At 63.7% G+C, this 12,995-nt stretch overlaps 2 protein-coding genes across 6 annotated transcripts; both read left to right on the forward strand.

Moving 5' to 3' along the window:
* The first annotated feature begins 309 nt into the window (after positions 1-309).
* Positions 310-7,166, forward strand: SLC5A5 (solute carrier family 5 member 5). 4 transcript variants are annotated; one of them, XM_072919411.1, is made up of 15 exons: positions 310-639; positions 1,005-1,485; positions 1,940-2,005; positions 2,209-2,260; positions 2,342-2,409; positions 2,662-2,777; positions 2,924-3,064; positions 3,706-3,835; positions 4,132-4,220; positions 4,349-4,461; positions 4,723-4,793; positions 5,199-5,285; positions 6,022-6,227; positions 6,732-6,835; positions 6,916-7,166. In XM_072919411.1, the coding sequence occupies exons 2-15, from the start codon at positions 1,120-1,122 to the stop codon at positions 7,107-7,109; spliced, it is 1,803 nt and encodes a 600-aa protein (XP_072775512.1). In that variant the 5' UTR covers positions 310-639; positions 1,005-1,119; the 3' UTR covers positions 7,110-7,166. The 4 variants fall into 4 exon arrangements, with proteins under 4 accessions (XP_072775512.1, XP_072775513.1, XP_072775510.1 ...); XM_072919409.1 differs by having other exon boundaries at positions 311-639; positions 2,623-2,777; XM_072919412.1 differs by lacking the exon at positions 1,940-2,005 and having other exon boundaries at positions 2,623-2,777.
* A 314-nt stretch (positions 7,167-7,480) lies between these two features.
* CCDC124 (coiled-coil domain containing 124) lies at positions 7,481-12,839 on the forward strand. Of its 2 annotated transcripts, none has more exons than XM_072919423.1 (5): positions 7,481-7,727; positions 8,724-8,894; positions 9,355-9,535; positions 10,218-10,332; positions 11,148-12,839. In XM_072919423.1, exons 2-5 carry the CDS (start codon positions 8,736-8,738, stop codon positions 11,350-11,352), a joined length of 660 nt encoding a protein of 219 aa, XP_072775524.1. In that variant the 5' UTR covers positions 7,481-7,727; positions 8,724-8,735; the 3' UTR covers positions 11,353-12,839. The 2 variants fall into 2 exon arrangements, with proteins under 2 accessions (XP_072775524.1, XP_072775525.1); XM_072919424.1 differs by having other exon boundaries at positions 7,722-7,859.
* The last annotated feature ends 156 nt before the right edge of the window (positions 12,840-12,995 follow it).

The raw sequence follows: 12,995 nt of genomic DNA on the forward strand, positions 1-12,995 counted from the left end.
CCTCGTGGTGATGCTGTGTAGGGGACAGTGATCTTGCAGTGACACCTCGAAGTGGACAGTTTCCTCGGTGGCCACACCTTGGAGGGGATTGTGCCCCCGTGGTGACACCTCGGAGGGGTCGGTGACATATCAGAGGCCGCACTGCTCGCACAGCAGCTCTGTCCCCACCTCAGGGCTGTTCCCCTGTCCCAGCCCCAACCTCACCCGCGCAGTTTGGGGCAAGAGGGTGGAAATCCCCAAACCTGTCCGGGCCCGGGCGGGACAAGGTGGTGTTGGTGGCAGGGAATGAGGAAGCGGGACCAGCCCCACGCCCGGTGCCACGTATCCCTCCGGGAACCACCGTCCTGCCCCGCCACCGCCGCGCCGCCGGGGCTCAGCGCCGGGGCCCGGAGCGGGAGGGAAGGGGTTACGGCCGCGGCCGCCGACAGCTCCATCCTCCCCGCCGAGGCTCCCTCCCCGACGCCCTGAATTTGCCTCCCACCGACTGGAGCAGCTCGAGGCACGGCCAGGCCCTCGACACCTCCGGGGACGCGGCAGGGACCCCACCCCGGGGACCCCAGGGTAGCCCCCGCTCGGTTCCTCGGGCTCGGTCCAGCCGGTCCGTCTCGCTCCACCGGCGAACAACCTGCTCCTTCTGGGGTAAAGGTTTCCTTCGGGTTTGTTGTTTTTTCCCCTCGGCTGGAGATAAATTTGGCTCCGCCGGAGGTTCTGCCCCTCCTTGTTTGTGCTGCTTTGGGGAGGGGTCGCTCCCTCCCGGCCGTGTCCCTTTGGGTGCCGACGCCTCCCTGGAGCCGGTGGCCGGAGCAACCGGACCGGGGGAGGGATCGGGGCAATTCCCCCGCCAAATTCTGGCTGTTCCTCCTCGGACTCTGCCCTTTTGCACCCCTTGGCACAGCCCCTGCCTGGGAAGGGCACAGAGGGCACGGGGTGGGGCACAGAATCCCTCTCCCCGCTCCTGCTTTCCTCTGGGCGCGCCCATTCCCAGGAATTCTCTCTCCCTCCAGCCGCCCCCCTCGGATGCGCCGCTGCCGCCGAGACCCGGCCTAACCCCGCGCCGAGTCCCCGCGTCCCCCCCCTCCGCAGGTGCCCCATTTGGGGTCCCCCCTCCCTAAAGCGACCATGCCAGCTCCGCAGGGACCCCAGGACGTGCGGGACCTCACCTTCAGCCCGTGGGATTACGGAGTCTTCGCGCTGATGCTGCTGATCTCCACGGGCATCGGGCTCTTCCACGGGCTGGCCAAGGGAGGCCAGAAAACCTCGGAGGATTTTTTCACGGGCGGCCGGCGGATGTCGGCGCTGCCCGTGGGGCTGTCGCTGTCGGCCAGCTTCATGTCGGCCATCCAGGTGCTGGGGGTGCCGGCCGAGGCGTTCCGCTACGGAGCCAAATTCCTCTGGATGTGCCTGGCGCAGCTCATCAACAGCGCGCTCACCGCGCAGCTCTTCCTGCCCGTCTTCTACCGCCTGGGGCTCACCAGCACCTACGAGGTGGGCACGGGGGGACACGGGGGGACACGGGGGGAACACGGGGGAACACGGGGGGACACGGGAGGGACACGGGGGGACACGGGAGGGACACGGGGGGACACGGGGGGACACGGGGGGACACGGGGGGGACACGGGGACATGGCTGGGAGAGTCCCGCCGAGGTACATCGCCGCGGAGTGAGACCCCCCCCCAGCCGCACGGGGTGCGGACCCCGCTCCCCCTGCCCCGGGGTGCTGGGAGGTTACTGTGTGCCCCCCAAACACCGAGGAACCCCGCTCCCCGTGCCCTGGGTGTTGTGGGGTCCCTCCTAGCCCCTCTCACCCCCTGCCCCGGGATTCTGGGGGGGGTCACTGCGTCCCGTCCTCACCCCGCGGGGCCCTGCTCGCCCTGCCCGTGGTTCTGGGGGTCCCTGCAGCCCCCCTGGGGTCACTCCCGGCTCCTGTCCTTGTCGCAGTACCTGGAGCGCCGCTTCAGCCGGAGCGTGCGGCTCTGCGGGACCGTGCAGTACGTGGTGGCCACGGTGCGTGTGCGGCGGGGACAGCGCGGGGACAGCGCGGGGCTGGCAGCGGCGCTGCCCGGAGCCCCAGGGAAGCGCCCTCGGCCCCGAGCTGGTGTTTTGGCTGGCTCCGAGCGAGCGCGGCGCGGCGGGAGCGCTGTTTGCGGAGAGAGCCGCGCTCTCGCCCGTGCGAGGGGCCGGGGCGCTGAGCCCCCCTCTTCCCGCAGATGCTCTACACGGGGATCGTCATCTACGCACCCGCCCTGATCCTAAACCAAGGTGTGGGGTCGCTCCCCGTCCCTGTGTCCCCCTCCCCAAGTGACAGTTCCCCCCACTCCAGCACTTTCCCTTCCCCTCCAGTGACCGGGCTGGACATCTGGGCCTCGCTGCTGTCCACGGGGGTCATCTGCACCTTCTACACCACCATAGTGAGCACGGGGGGCTGGGGGGAGTGGGGGGGGTCTCGTGGGTCTCCTGGGGGTCTCCTGGGGTGCCCCGGGTTGTTCTGGGGTGTCCCGGATGTCCTGGGGAATCGCGGGGTGTGCCGTGGGGTCCCGGGGGTGCCCCGGGAGTGTCCCAGGGGTGTCCCGGGGCTGTCCCCGGGTGTCCCCGGCGCTCAGCCCCGGCTCGCTGTGCCGCAGGGCGGGATGAAGGCTGTCATCTGGACCGACGTGTTCCAGGTGCTCGTGATGCTCGCCGGTTTTGTCGCTATCGCCGTCCGCGGGGCGCTGCTGGTCGGGGGTCCCGCCGAGGTGCTGAGCATCGCCGCCAACGGCTCCAGGCTCAACTTCGCCGAGTGGGTACCCCCAAACCCCGCGGGACCCCGCTCCCCCTGCCCCGGGGTGCTGGGGGGTCACTCCCAGCCCCTCCCCGCCCTCCCCCGGATCTGTGGGGTCGCCGCCGTGCCGTGCCCCCCTGACCGGAGCCCCGGGCTGTGCCCAGCTTCAGCCCCGACCCGCGGAGCCGCTACACGGTGTGGACGTTCGTGCTGGGCGGGACGCTGCTCTGGCTCTCCATGTACGGCGTCAACCAGGCGCAGGTGCAGCGCTACGTGGCCTGCAGGAGCGAGAGGGAGGCCAAGATGTGAGTCCGGACCCCCGGGACCCCCGAACCTCCCCGGGATCCCGGGAACTCCCCGGATCCCCCCGGGAACTCCCCGGATCCCGCGCTGGGGGTCGCAGAGGGGAGAGGATGCTCTGAGCCCCTGCCTGGGGCGTTGTGTGGGGGCAGTGCCCTACCAGGACCTGGCACAGCCCCTGCACCTCCTTATGGACCCTGAATTCACCCGAAACCCCTGCAAGGACCCTACAAGGACCCTGCACCCTTTTCTGGACCTTGACTTGACCCGACAGCCCTGCCCAGACCCTGCCAGGACCTTGCACCCCTTAATGAACCCTGAATTCCCTGACACCCCTGCCAGGACTTCGCACCCTTTATGGACCTGGATTCCCCTGACACCCCTGCCAGGACCTTGGACCCCTTTATGGAGCTGAATTCCCCTGACACCCCTACCAGGACCTTGCACCCTTTATGGAGCTGAATTCCCCTGACACCCCTGCCAGGACCTTGCACCCTTTATGGACCAGAATTCCCTTGACACCCCTGCCAGGACCCGACACTCCCGCACTGTCTGAGCCCCCCCGTGTGCCCCCAGCCCCTGCGCGGCCCCTGGCAGGTCCTGGCAGGGCTGCGGTGCCCTGGCAGGACCCTGGCCGTGCCCGCAGGGCGCTGCTGGTCAATCAGGCGGGGCTGTTCTGCATCGTGGCCAGCGCCGTGGCCTGCGGGCTCGTCATGTTCGCACTCTATCGCCACTGTGACCCGCTGCTGGCCGGGGCCATCGCCGCCCCCGACCAGGTACGGCCCCCCCGGGACCCCCACCCAGCCATCCCAGGGGGTTTTGGGGTCCTGCAGGACCACGATCCCAACAGGACCCCCTGAGGCTGTGGGCTCAGAGGGGGTTTTGGGGTCCCCTGGGGTGGAGATAATTTCCAGCACCCCCTGAGGCAGTGGGGTGGGAGTTTGGGGGCTCCCAGGGGGTTTTGGGGTCCCCTGGGGTCCTGCCCCCATCCAGCACCCTCTGAGGCAGTGGGGTGTGAGTTTGGGGGCTCCCAGGGGGTCTTGGGGTCCCATCCCTTACCCCTGTCCCGCAGTACATGCCCTACCTGGTGCTGGACATTTTTGGGAGCACGCCGGGGGTGCCGGGGCTGTTCCTGGCCTGCGCCTACAGCGGCACGCTCAGGTGAGGGGGGGGGTCCCCGGCGCGGGGCACGGGTGGGGGGTGTCACCCCGCTGTCCCCACGGGGCTGATGCGGGCCGGAGGTGTCACCCCGCTGTCCCCGTGGGGTGACGGGGCCACCTCACGCCCAGCACGGCCTCCACCTCCATCAACGCCATGGCCGCGGTCACCGTGGAGGACCTGGTGCGGCCACGGCTGCCCGCGCTGTCCCCCAGGAAGCTGACGCTGATCTCCAAGGGGCTCTGTGAGTGCCACCGCACGGGGACAGAGCGCAGGGACATGGACGGGTCACCCCAGCCTGGGGTGTGCCAGGCTGTGCCATCCCATCCCATCCCATCCCATCCCATCCCATCCCATCCCATCCCATCCCATCCCATCCCATCCCATCCCATCCCATCCCATCCCATCCCATCCCATCCCATCCCATCCCATAAACCCCAATCCAATCCCATCCCACCCATCCCATCCCTCCCAATCCCATCAATCCCATCCCACATTCCCGCAGCTCTCACCTTCGGCACCTCCTGCATCACCGTGGCCGCTCTGTCCTCGCTGCTGGGGGGGGGCGTCCTGCAGGTGAGAGCCCCCCGAGACCCCAGAACCCCCCAAAACCCCCAAAACCCTCCAAAACCCCCCAAAACCCACCCGCTGTCAGTGCCCACCCGAGCGGGGACACCGTGGGGACACTGCAGGGACATGGCCACGCTCTGGTGGCACCTGGAAAGCCCTCAAGAATGAAGGGGTTGAGGCAGTGCCAGGCCCCTGCTTGACCACAAACCCTCTTTACCTTCTCCCCCTCCATAAAAAACCCCAAACCCCACCCCAAACCCCCACCGTGGGCTGGCAGTGCCCATCCAAGCAGGGACACCATGGGGACACGGCCACGCTCTGGTGGCACCCGGAGGGCCCTCGAGGATGGAGGGGTTGGGGCAGTGCCAGGCCCACCCAGACCCCAAAAAAAACCCCAAAAAAACCCCAAAGGGCTCCTTCACGGTGATGGGGGTGATCAGCGGGCCCCTGCTGGGAGCCTTCGTGCTGGGGATGTTCCTGCCCCGCTGTGGCACTGCCGTGAGTTCGGGGTCTGGGGTCTGGGGTCTGGGGTCTGGGGTTTGAGGGGTTTGGGGTTTGGGGTTTAAGGAGTTTGAGAAGTTTGGGGTTTGGAATTTGAGGAGTTTGGGGTTTGGGTTCTGGGGTTTGAGGGGTCTGGGGTCTGGGGTTTGGAGTTTGAGGGGTCTGGGGTTTGAGGAGTTTGGGGTTTGGTGTTTAAGGAGTTTGGAATTTGGTGTTTAAGGAGTTTGAGAAGTTTGGGGGTTGGAATTTGAAGAGTTTGGGGTATGGGGTCTGGGGTTTGAGGGGTCTGGGGTCTGGTGTTTGAGGGGTCTGGGGTCTGGGGTTTGGGGTTTGAGGGGTCTGGGGTTTGAGGGCAGAATGGGGATGGTTTACGTGGTTTGGGGATTTTGGGGGTTTGGGGAATTGGGGAGTTTGGGGGATTGGGAGTTAGGGGGATTTGGGGGAGGGAGATTTTGGTGCAGGGGGGGTTCTGCCATTCAGCACGGAATATTTGGGATTTTTGGGGGGGAGTCTCCACATCACCCCCAGGCCCTGCTGACCCCCCTGTCCCTCTCCCTGTCCCTGTCCCCATCCCCTCCTGTCCCCATCCCCGTCCCTGTCCCCATCCTGTCCCTGTCCCCATCCTGTCCCTGTCCCTGCCCCTGTCCCTGTCCCTGTCCCTGTCCCCGTCCCCGTCCTGTCCCTGTCCCTGTCCCTGTCCCTGTCCCTGTCCCTGTCCCTGTCCCTGTCCCAGGGGGTGCTGGGGGGCCTGGCCGTGGGGCTGGCGCTGTCCCTGTGGGTGGCCGTGGGTGCCACCCTGTACCCGCCCAGCGCGGCCACCATGGGGGTGCTGCCCACCTGGGGGACGCTGTGCCCGCCCCACAACGTCACCGGTGCCACCAACGCCACCGGTGCCACCGGCACCACCGCCCTGCCCGCGCCACCCCTGGAGCCACTGCGGTGAGCGGGGCTGGGGACAGCAGGGGCATGCTCCTGTCCCCTGTGATGTCACGTCCCTGTCCCTGTCCTCTGTGATGTCACGTCCCTGTCTCTGTCCCCTGTGATGTCACGTCCTTGTCTCTGTCCCCTGTGATGTCACATCCCTGTCACTGTCCTCTGTCATGTCACGTCCCTGTCTCTGTCCCCTGTGATGTCACATCCCTGTCTCTGTCCCCTGTCATGTCACGTCCTTGTCACTGTCCCCTGTCATGTCACGTCCCTGTCTCTGTCCTCTGTCATGTCACGTCCCTGTCTCTGTCCCCTGTCATGTCATGTCCTTGTCACTGTCCCCTGTGATGTCACGTCCCTGTCTCTGTCCCCTGGGGTGGCATGTCCCTGTCCCTGTCTCCTGTGACGTCACACCTCTGTCCCTGCTGGCTGTGACGTCACAATCCCTGTCCCTGCTGGCTGTGACGTCACCATGTGTCCCTGCGTGCGGTGACACCGCGCTGTCCCCTGTCACAGCCCGGCCATCCTGGGTGATTTCTACTCTGTGTCCTACCTGTACTACGGCGCCTTGGGGACACTGGGGACCGTGGGGACAGGAGCCCTGCTCAGCCTGCTGCCAGGTGAGCGAGGGGATGGCCCTGTCACCCCCTGTGTCACCCCCCTGTGTCACCCCCGGTGTCACCGTGTCCCCTCCCGGCAGGGCCAGCCCGCTGTCCCCAGGGCGTGCTGTGGTGGGACATCGTCAGGGCCGCGCCTGCTGGTGTCCCCAAGGGTGACAGCAGCGCCGGGGACAAGGCCACGGTGACCCAGGTGCTGCTGGAGAGGCCGGACGGGGAAGGGACAGCCCCGTGTGACACCGCCAAGGGTGGCACTGTCACCGAGAGCGACGTGTAGGGGACAGCGGGGTGGGGACACCGTGCTGGCCCCAATAAAGGAGCTGCTGATCCTGAACAGAGCCGGTCCTTGGGGGGACAGGGAGGGGACATGGGGGGGACAGTGAAGGAACATGGGGGGACACGGCCGCTGTCCCTCAGGTGAGACTGCTGGAACGCTGCAGGGGTCACGGACAGGTGTGGGGGGAATTTGGGAATCCAGACCTGCCCTGGTGAGCCCCGCCCACCCAGGTGACAATGGCCGCACCCCGCCAAGCCACGCCCACCCAGGTGACAATGGCCACACCCCGACAGGCCCCGCCCACCCAGGCGACAAAGGGCCCCTGCCATCCCTCAGGAGCCGCTCGGGGCGCCGCCATCTTTGAAGCGGGCATCGCCTCTGCCGCCGGCGGGCGTTGCGCGAGCTCCCCGCGGATTTTTAACACGGCGCCGCCCTGAGCGGGGCTCTCAGCCCATCTCGCCGCTCCCGCCGCTCCTTCCGCCGCCGCTCCCGCTCAGAAGCAGCAAATCCGTGCCCTCAACAAACATGGCGGCGGCGCGCCCTGCCGCCGGGGCGGTGGCGGCGTCGGCGCGTGGTGATGATGCGCAAAGCGCGGGACGGCCGGGGCGGCGGGGCCCGGTAGGAGCGGGGCCGGTTCGCGGCCGAAGGAGCGGGACGGGCCCGGGACGGCCCCGGGGAGAGCGGGAGAACCGGGGAGAACCGGGGGGTGGGCAGGACCGGGCCCGGGGGTCCCTTTTTGCCGCTCCTCCGGTGAGGCCCTGCCCCGGTCCCGTTCGTGGGGAGGCTCGGAGGGCGGAAAAAGGGATTTAAGGAAAGGTCCCGATGCGGGAAAAGGGATTTTGGGATGGCTTCGAGGATGTTCCAGGCAGGAGAATCCATTGGATCCATCCCAGGCTGGGCAAACCTCCTGAATGGAGCAGCCCCGCGCTGCCCTTTTTAATTGAATTAATAATTATCTAAATTAAAATCAAATATTCCACCCCACAGCTCCCAAATCTGCGGTTCCCCCCCGTTTGGTTGGTGTTAAAGCTCCCCTTTTCCTTGGATTTGACTTTTCCCACTCTGGATAACAATCCCAGCCCATTTTTGGGGCTGTTTATCCAAATTAAAGGAGTTTCTCCCCTCCCTATGGATCCTCCTGGATCAATCCCGTTTTTCCCTGGCTCGTTTTTTTTTTTTTTAATTTCTATTTCCAGGTGCTTTTTCCATGGGATGGGAGGCTGGAGTTTGGCCTGGAGGGAGCAGATTTGGGATCAGGCAGGATCTGGGAAATTTATCCCAGGTTTATCCCGATCTGAGGTTGGGATAAATCTGGGATATACCGGGGGGGATGATCCCAGTTGGGTTTTTTTTTCCTCGGTTTTGGGGACGTTTCCCACCCCCTTCAAATCCCAAAATCTGGGAAAGGGCTGGAGAATCCCTGGGAAGGGGCTGGAGAATTCCTGAGGGAAACAGAGGAAGGGAACCTTGGGAAGTTCTAACCCCCATCCAAGGATGCAAACCCCCAACTCTGCCTGCCTGACCTCAAACCTCGATCCCAGCTTACCCCATAAAAAACCAACCCCAAAGGTCACCCAGCCCCGTGAGGAACCCCAGTTTTTCCCGGTTTCCCAGGGGTTTTGAGGGATGCCCAAGAAATTCCAGGGGGAGAACAGCAAGTCGGCGGCGGCGCGTGCCCGCAGGGCCGAGGCCAAGGCGGCGGCGGAGGCGCGGCGGCAGCAGGAGCTGGAGGATGAGCTCTGGAAGGACGAGGACAAACACGTCCTGAGGAAGGAGCAGAGGAAGGTGGGGAGCCCCAAATCCCGGGAGCAGGGAGGGGAGAAGGTTTGGGAATGAGGGGGAGAAGGTTTGGGAAAGGGAGGAGGAACAGCCTTGGGGAGAGAGGGGGAGGAAGCAGGTGAGGGAGAGGAGGGAAAGCCCTGGGAGATGGAGGAGAGGAGGAACAACCCTGGAGATGAGAGGAAGGACATCCATGAATCCATCCATCCATTAATCCATCCATAAATCCATCCATGAATCCATCCATGGATCCATAAATCCCTCCGTGGATCCATCCATGAAACCATCCCTCCATCCATGAATCCATCCACGAATCCCCCCCTCCACCCACCCATCCCTGAATCCCAGCCCTTCCCAAGTGCTCTCCCCTCGCTCTGCCCCATCCTCCCCTCCACGTGGGTGTCATTTTTCCGGGATAACGCGTCCTGGGGAGCGTTCCGGCGCGATCCCGGTGTTCCGTGCCCAGGAGGAGCGGGAGAAGCGGCGCCTGGAGCAGCTGGAGCGCCGCAAGGAGCTGCAGCGGCTGCTGGAGGAGGAGGACTCCAAACTCAAAGGGAAAACTCCCAGGCAGGGCAACGCCGGGAAAATCACCCGCGCCCAGATCGAGGAGAACGTCCGCAAGGAGCAGAGGGAGAGCACAGAAGCAGGTTTGGGAATTCCCTTGGATTATCCCAAAAAAACCTTCCCAAAAAAATGGATGTGGTACTTTGGGGTGAGCGTTGGCATTGGGTTTGATCCCAAAGCGCTTTTCCAGCCGTGGAATTCTGTGGAATTCTGTGATTTATTCTCCTGGCCTTCCTGATTTTCCTTGTCCACGTCCTTCCCAATCCCACATTTCCCAGTCCCATGTTTCCCATTCCCAGTCCCACATTTCCCATTCCCAGTCCCACGTTTTCTTTTTACAGAGGAAAAACTGATTTTTTATTTGAATTTTTTATTTTTTATAGGAAAAATTGAGTTTCCAATTAAAAAAAAAAAAAAAGATTTTTCAGAGGGAAAAGCTGGAGTTTTTTAGAGGGAAAATTCCAGAGAAAAACTGGGTGTTTTAGAGGAAAAAATGAGTTCTATTAGAGGGAAAATTCCAGAGGAAAGTTTGAGTTTTTTTCAGATAAAAAATTGAGCTTTTTTAGATGAAAAATGGAGGGTTTTTTTGAGTAGAAATTGAGATTTTTAGACGAAATTTTGAGATTTTTCAGAGAAAAAAAATGAGCTTTTTAGAAGGGGAAAATTAACTCCCCCGAGGTATTTTTAAAGCAAACTGGGGGTTTTCCAGAGGGATAGTTGATTTTTCCAAGGGAATTCCTCAGCATTCCCGATTTTTCCCGGCAGCGGAGAAGGAGAAATCCCACCTGGAGGTGCCGCTGGAGGAGAACCTGAACCGGCGGCTGCCTGAGGAGGGCGCTGTGGAGGCGCGCAGCATCGAGGACGCCATCGCCGCCCTCAGGTACCCCCAAATCCCCCCCAAATCCCCCCGAATCCCACCTGGAGGGACCCGAAACCTGCCGGGGGTTGGGATCCCGGCGGGAAATCCGGGATTTGGGGATTTGGGGAGCGGTGATGGGTCCTGCGATTGCAGGCAGGCGATGGGATGGGGTGTTCCTGTGGGATCTGGGAAATCCTGTGGGATTGGGGTGTCCCTGGAATCCATGGGGGGATTTCTGTGGGACTGGGGTGTGGGGCCACTTCCTTGGGATCGGGGCCATTTCCTCTGGGACCGTGTCCCTCCCTCTTGCTGTCCCCTCGGGGCCATGTCCCCATGTCCCTCCCTGTCCCCCTCAGTGTGTCCATCCCTGTCCCCCATCCCTCCTGGCTGTGTCCTCGTGCCCAGTGTGTCCATCCCTGTCCCCATCCCTCTTGGCTGTGTCCCTGTCCCCAGTCTGTCCCATCCCCGTCCCTGGTCCCTGTCCCCCTGACGTGTCTCTGTCCCCAGCGTGTCCCATCCCTGTCCCCCTGACGTGTCCCCGTCCCCAGCGTGTCCCATCCCTGTCCCCCATCCCTGTCCCTGTCCCTGACGTGTCCCCGTCCCCAGCGTGTCCCATCCCTGTCCCTGTCCCTGATGTGTCCCCGTCCCCAGCGTGTCCCATCCCTGTCCCCCTGACGTGTCCCCGTCCCCAGCGTGTCCCATCCCTGTCCCCCATCCCTGTCCCTGTCCCTGACGTGTCCCCGTCCCCAGCGTGTCCCATCCCTGTCCCTGTCCCTGATGTGTCCCCGTCCCCAGCGTGTCCCATCCCTGTCCCCCTGACGTGTCCCCGTCCCCAGCGTGTCCCAGCCCCCGGAGCGCCACCCCGAGCGCCGTCTCCGCGCCGCCTTCGCTGCCTTCGAGGAGCTGCAGCTGCCGCGGCTGCGGCGGGAGCACCCCAACCTGCGGCTGAGCCAGCTGCGCCAGCTGCTGCGCAAGGAGTGGCTGCGCGCGCCCGAGAACCCGCTCAACCAGCGCCACGCGCCCCACAGCGGCGCCCCATAGATCCCGGACCGGGCCCCGGCCCCACGGTGGTGCCCCATAGATCCCGGACCGGGTACCGGCCTCACAGTGGCGCCCCATAGATCCCGGACCGGGTACCGGCCCCACGGCGGTGCCCCATAGATCCCGGACTGGGCACCGGCCCCACGGCACTGCCCCATAGCTCTGCCCCCCCGGACTGGGCACCGGCCCCACAGCAGCACCCCATAGATCCTGGACCGGGCCCCGGCCCCACGGCAGTGCCCCATAGATCCCGGACTGGGCACCGGCCCCACGGCACTGCCCCATAGCTCTGCCCCCCCGGACTGGGCACCGGCCCCACAGCAGCACCCCATAGCTCCCTGCCCCACACCGCCCTTCCCGCCGGGGCCTCCCGTGCCTGCCCTGGGGCCAGCTCGAGGTCGGACTGATGGCACCGTCTCCTTCCCGAAATTCCCTGGAGCAGCTCCAGCAGCTCCCTTGGCATTCCCTCCTTGGAATTCTGGAGCCACCAGGTGGAACACGTTCCTGGGGTGAGACCCCGAAGAGATTCCGGACCCTGGATCGCCCTTGGGTGTCCTTGCTCCCGGTTCTTTGGGGTTGGGGTATCCCTGAAATCCCTGCTCCCGGTTCTTTGGGATTTGGTATATCCCTGCTCCCGTTTCCTCTGGGATTGGGGTATCCCTGAAATCTCTGCTCTGGTTTCTTTGGGATATCCCTCCTCCTGTTTCTTTGGGATTGGGGCTGTCCCTGAAATCCCTGCTCCTGGTTTGTTGGGGTATCCCTGAAATCCCTGCCCCCGTTTCCTTTGGGATTGGGATATCCCTGAAACCCCTGCTCCTGTTTCTTTGGGATTGGGATATCTGTGATCCCGTTTCCTCTGGGACTGGCCTATCCCCACAGTCCGTGGTGCCATTTCCTTTGGGACCGGGGCTATCCTTGGTCCTATTTCCTTTGGGATTGGGGCAGAAACGTTGGGAAGAAGGAAAATCCCTCAGGGAGGAGTGGGAAAAGACTGTCCTGGGGTGGGGACAGCAGTGCCAGGTGCTCCAGGTGACATTCCCACTGTGCCCTGGAATGCTGGAGCCCCAAATCCACCTGGAGGAGGGAAATTCCTGCTTTTCCCGTCCCTTTTCCCCTTTCCTGATCCCGGCTCATGAGCCTTGGGAAGGGGAGGTGACATTCCCGGGGTCCCTGTGGGGGTGCTGAGCTCCGTGGGGAATGCCAGGATCCTCGGGAATGCTGATCCTGGCTTTCCCTCTTCCCTTTTCCCCATCCTTTGGGAATGAAATTCCTTCCCAGGAATCCCAAAATCCCATGGGATTCATCCAGGCTCATCCTTTTCCCTCCTTTTGGGGCTGCCCCCCCCCTCCCCCCAGCTGGGCCCTGTTCCCACATCCCAGAATTCCCAAATCCAGCCAGGGAGGAATGACCCCTCCCCCCTCCACCTCTTTGTGTGAGTTTGGTGTGTTTGAATCCAATTAAAAATTTAAAGAGAAAAAAACCCAAAATCCGATTAAATGGGGGAAGGAATAATTTGGGGAGGGTTTGGGGGGATTCTTTCCCTGCCTTGCTCAGTTTTATCCCTGAAAATGTGGAAGATCCCACTGGAATTGGGGGTGGGATTTCTGCTTGCACTGGAGGGGTTTCCCTGCCCTTGGGACCCC

The sequence above is a fragment of the Taeniopygia guttata genome, chromosome 28 (genome assembly GCF_048771995.1).
Source record: "Taeniopygia guttata chromosome 28, bTaeGut7.mat, whole genome shotgun sequence".
NCBI classification, from domain to species: Eukaryota; Metazoa; Chordata; class Aves; order Passeriformes; family Estrildidae; genus Taeniopygia; species Taeniopygia guttata.

What these genes read in the sequence shown, in the direction of transcription:
- SLC5A5 (XM_072919409.1), top strand. Translation starts at nt 1,120, where the DNA reads ATGCCAGCTCCGCAGGGACCCCAGGACGTGCGGGACCTCACCTTCAGC. An exon ending in CGCCCTGATCCTAAACCAAG is followed by an intron (nt 2,261 to 2,341) that starts GTGTGGGGTCGC and finishes CTTCCCCTCCAG; the next exon opens with TGACCGGGCTGGACATCTGG. An exon ending in GCTGATCTCCAAGGGGCTCT is followed by an intron (nt 4,462 to 4,722) that starts GTGAGTGCCACC and finishes ACATTCCCGCAG; the next exon opens with CTCTCACCTTCGGCACCTCC.
- CCDC124 (XM_072919423.1), top strand. Translation starts at nt 8,736, where the DNA reads ATGCCCAAGAAATTCCAGGGGGAGAACAGCAAGTCGGCGGCGGCGCGT. An exon ending in TGAGGAAGGAGCAGAGGAAG is followed by an intron (nt 8,895 to 9,354) that starts GTGGGGAGCCCC and finishes TTCCGTGCCCAG; the next exon opens with GAGGAGCGGGAGAAGCGGCG. An exon ending in GACGCCATCGCCGCCCTCAG is followed by an intron (nt 10,333 to 11,147) that starts GTACCCCCAAAT and finishes CCCCGTCCCCAG; the next exon opens with CGTGTCCCAGCCCCCGGAGC.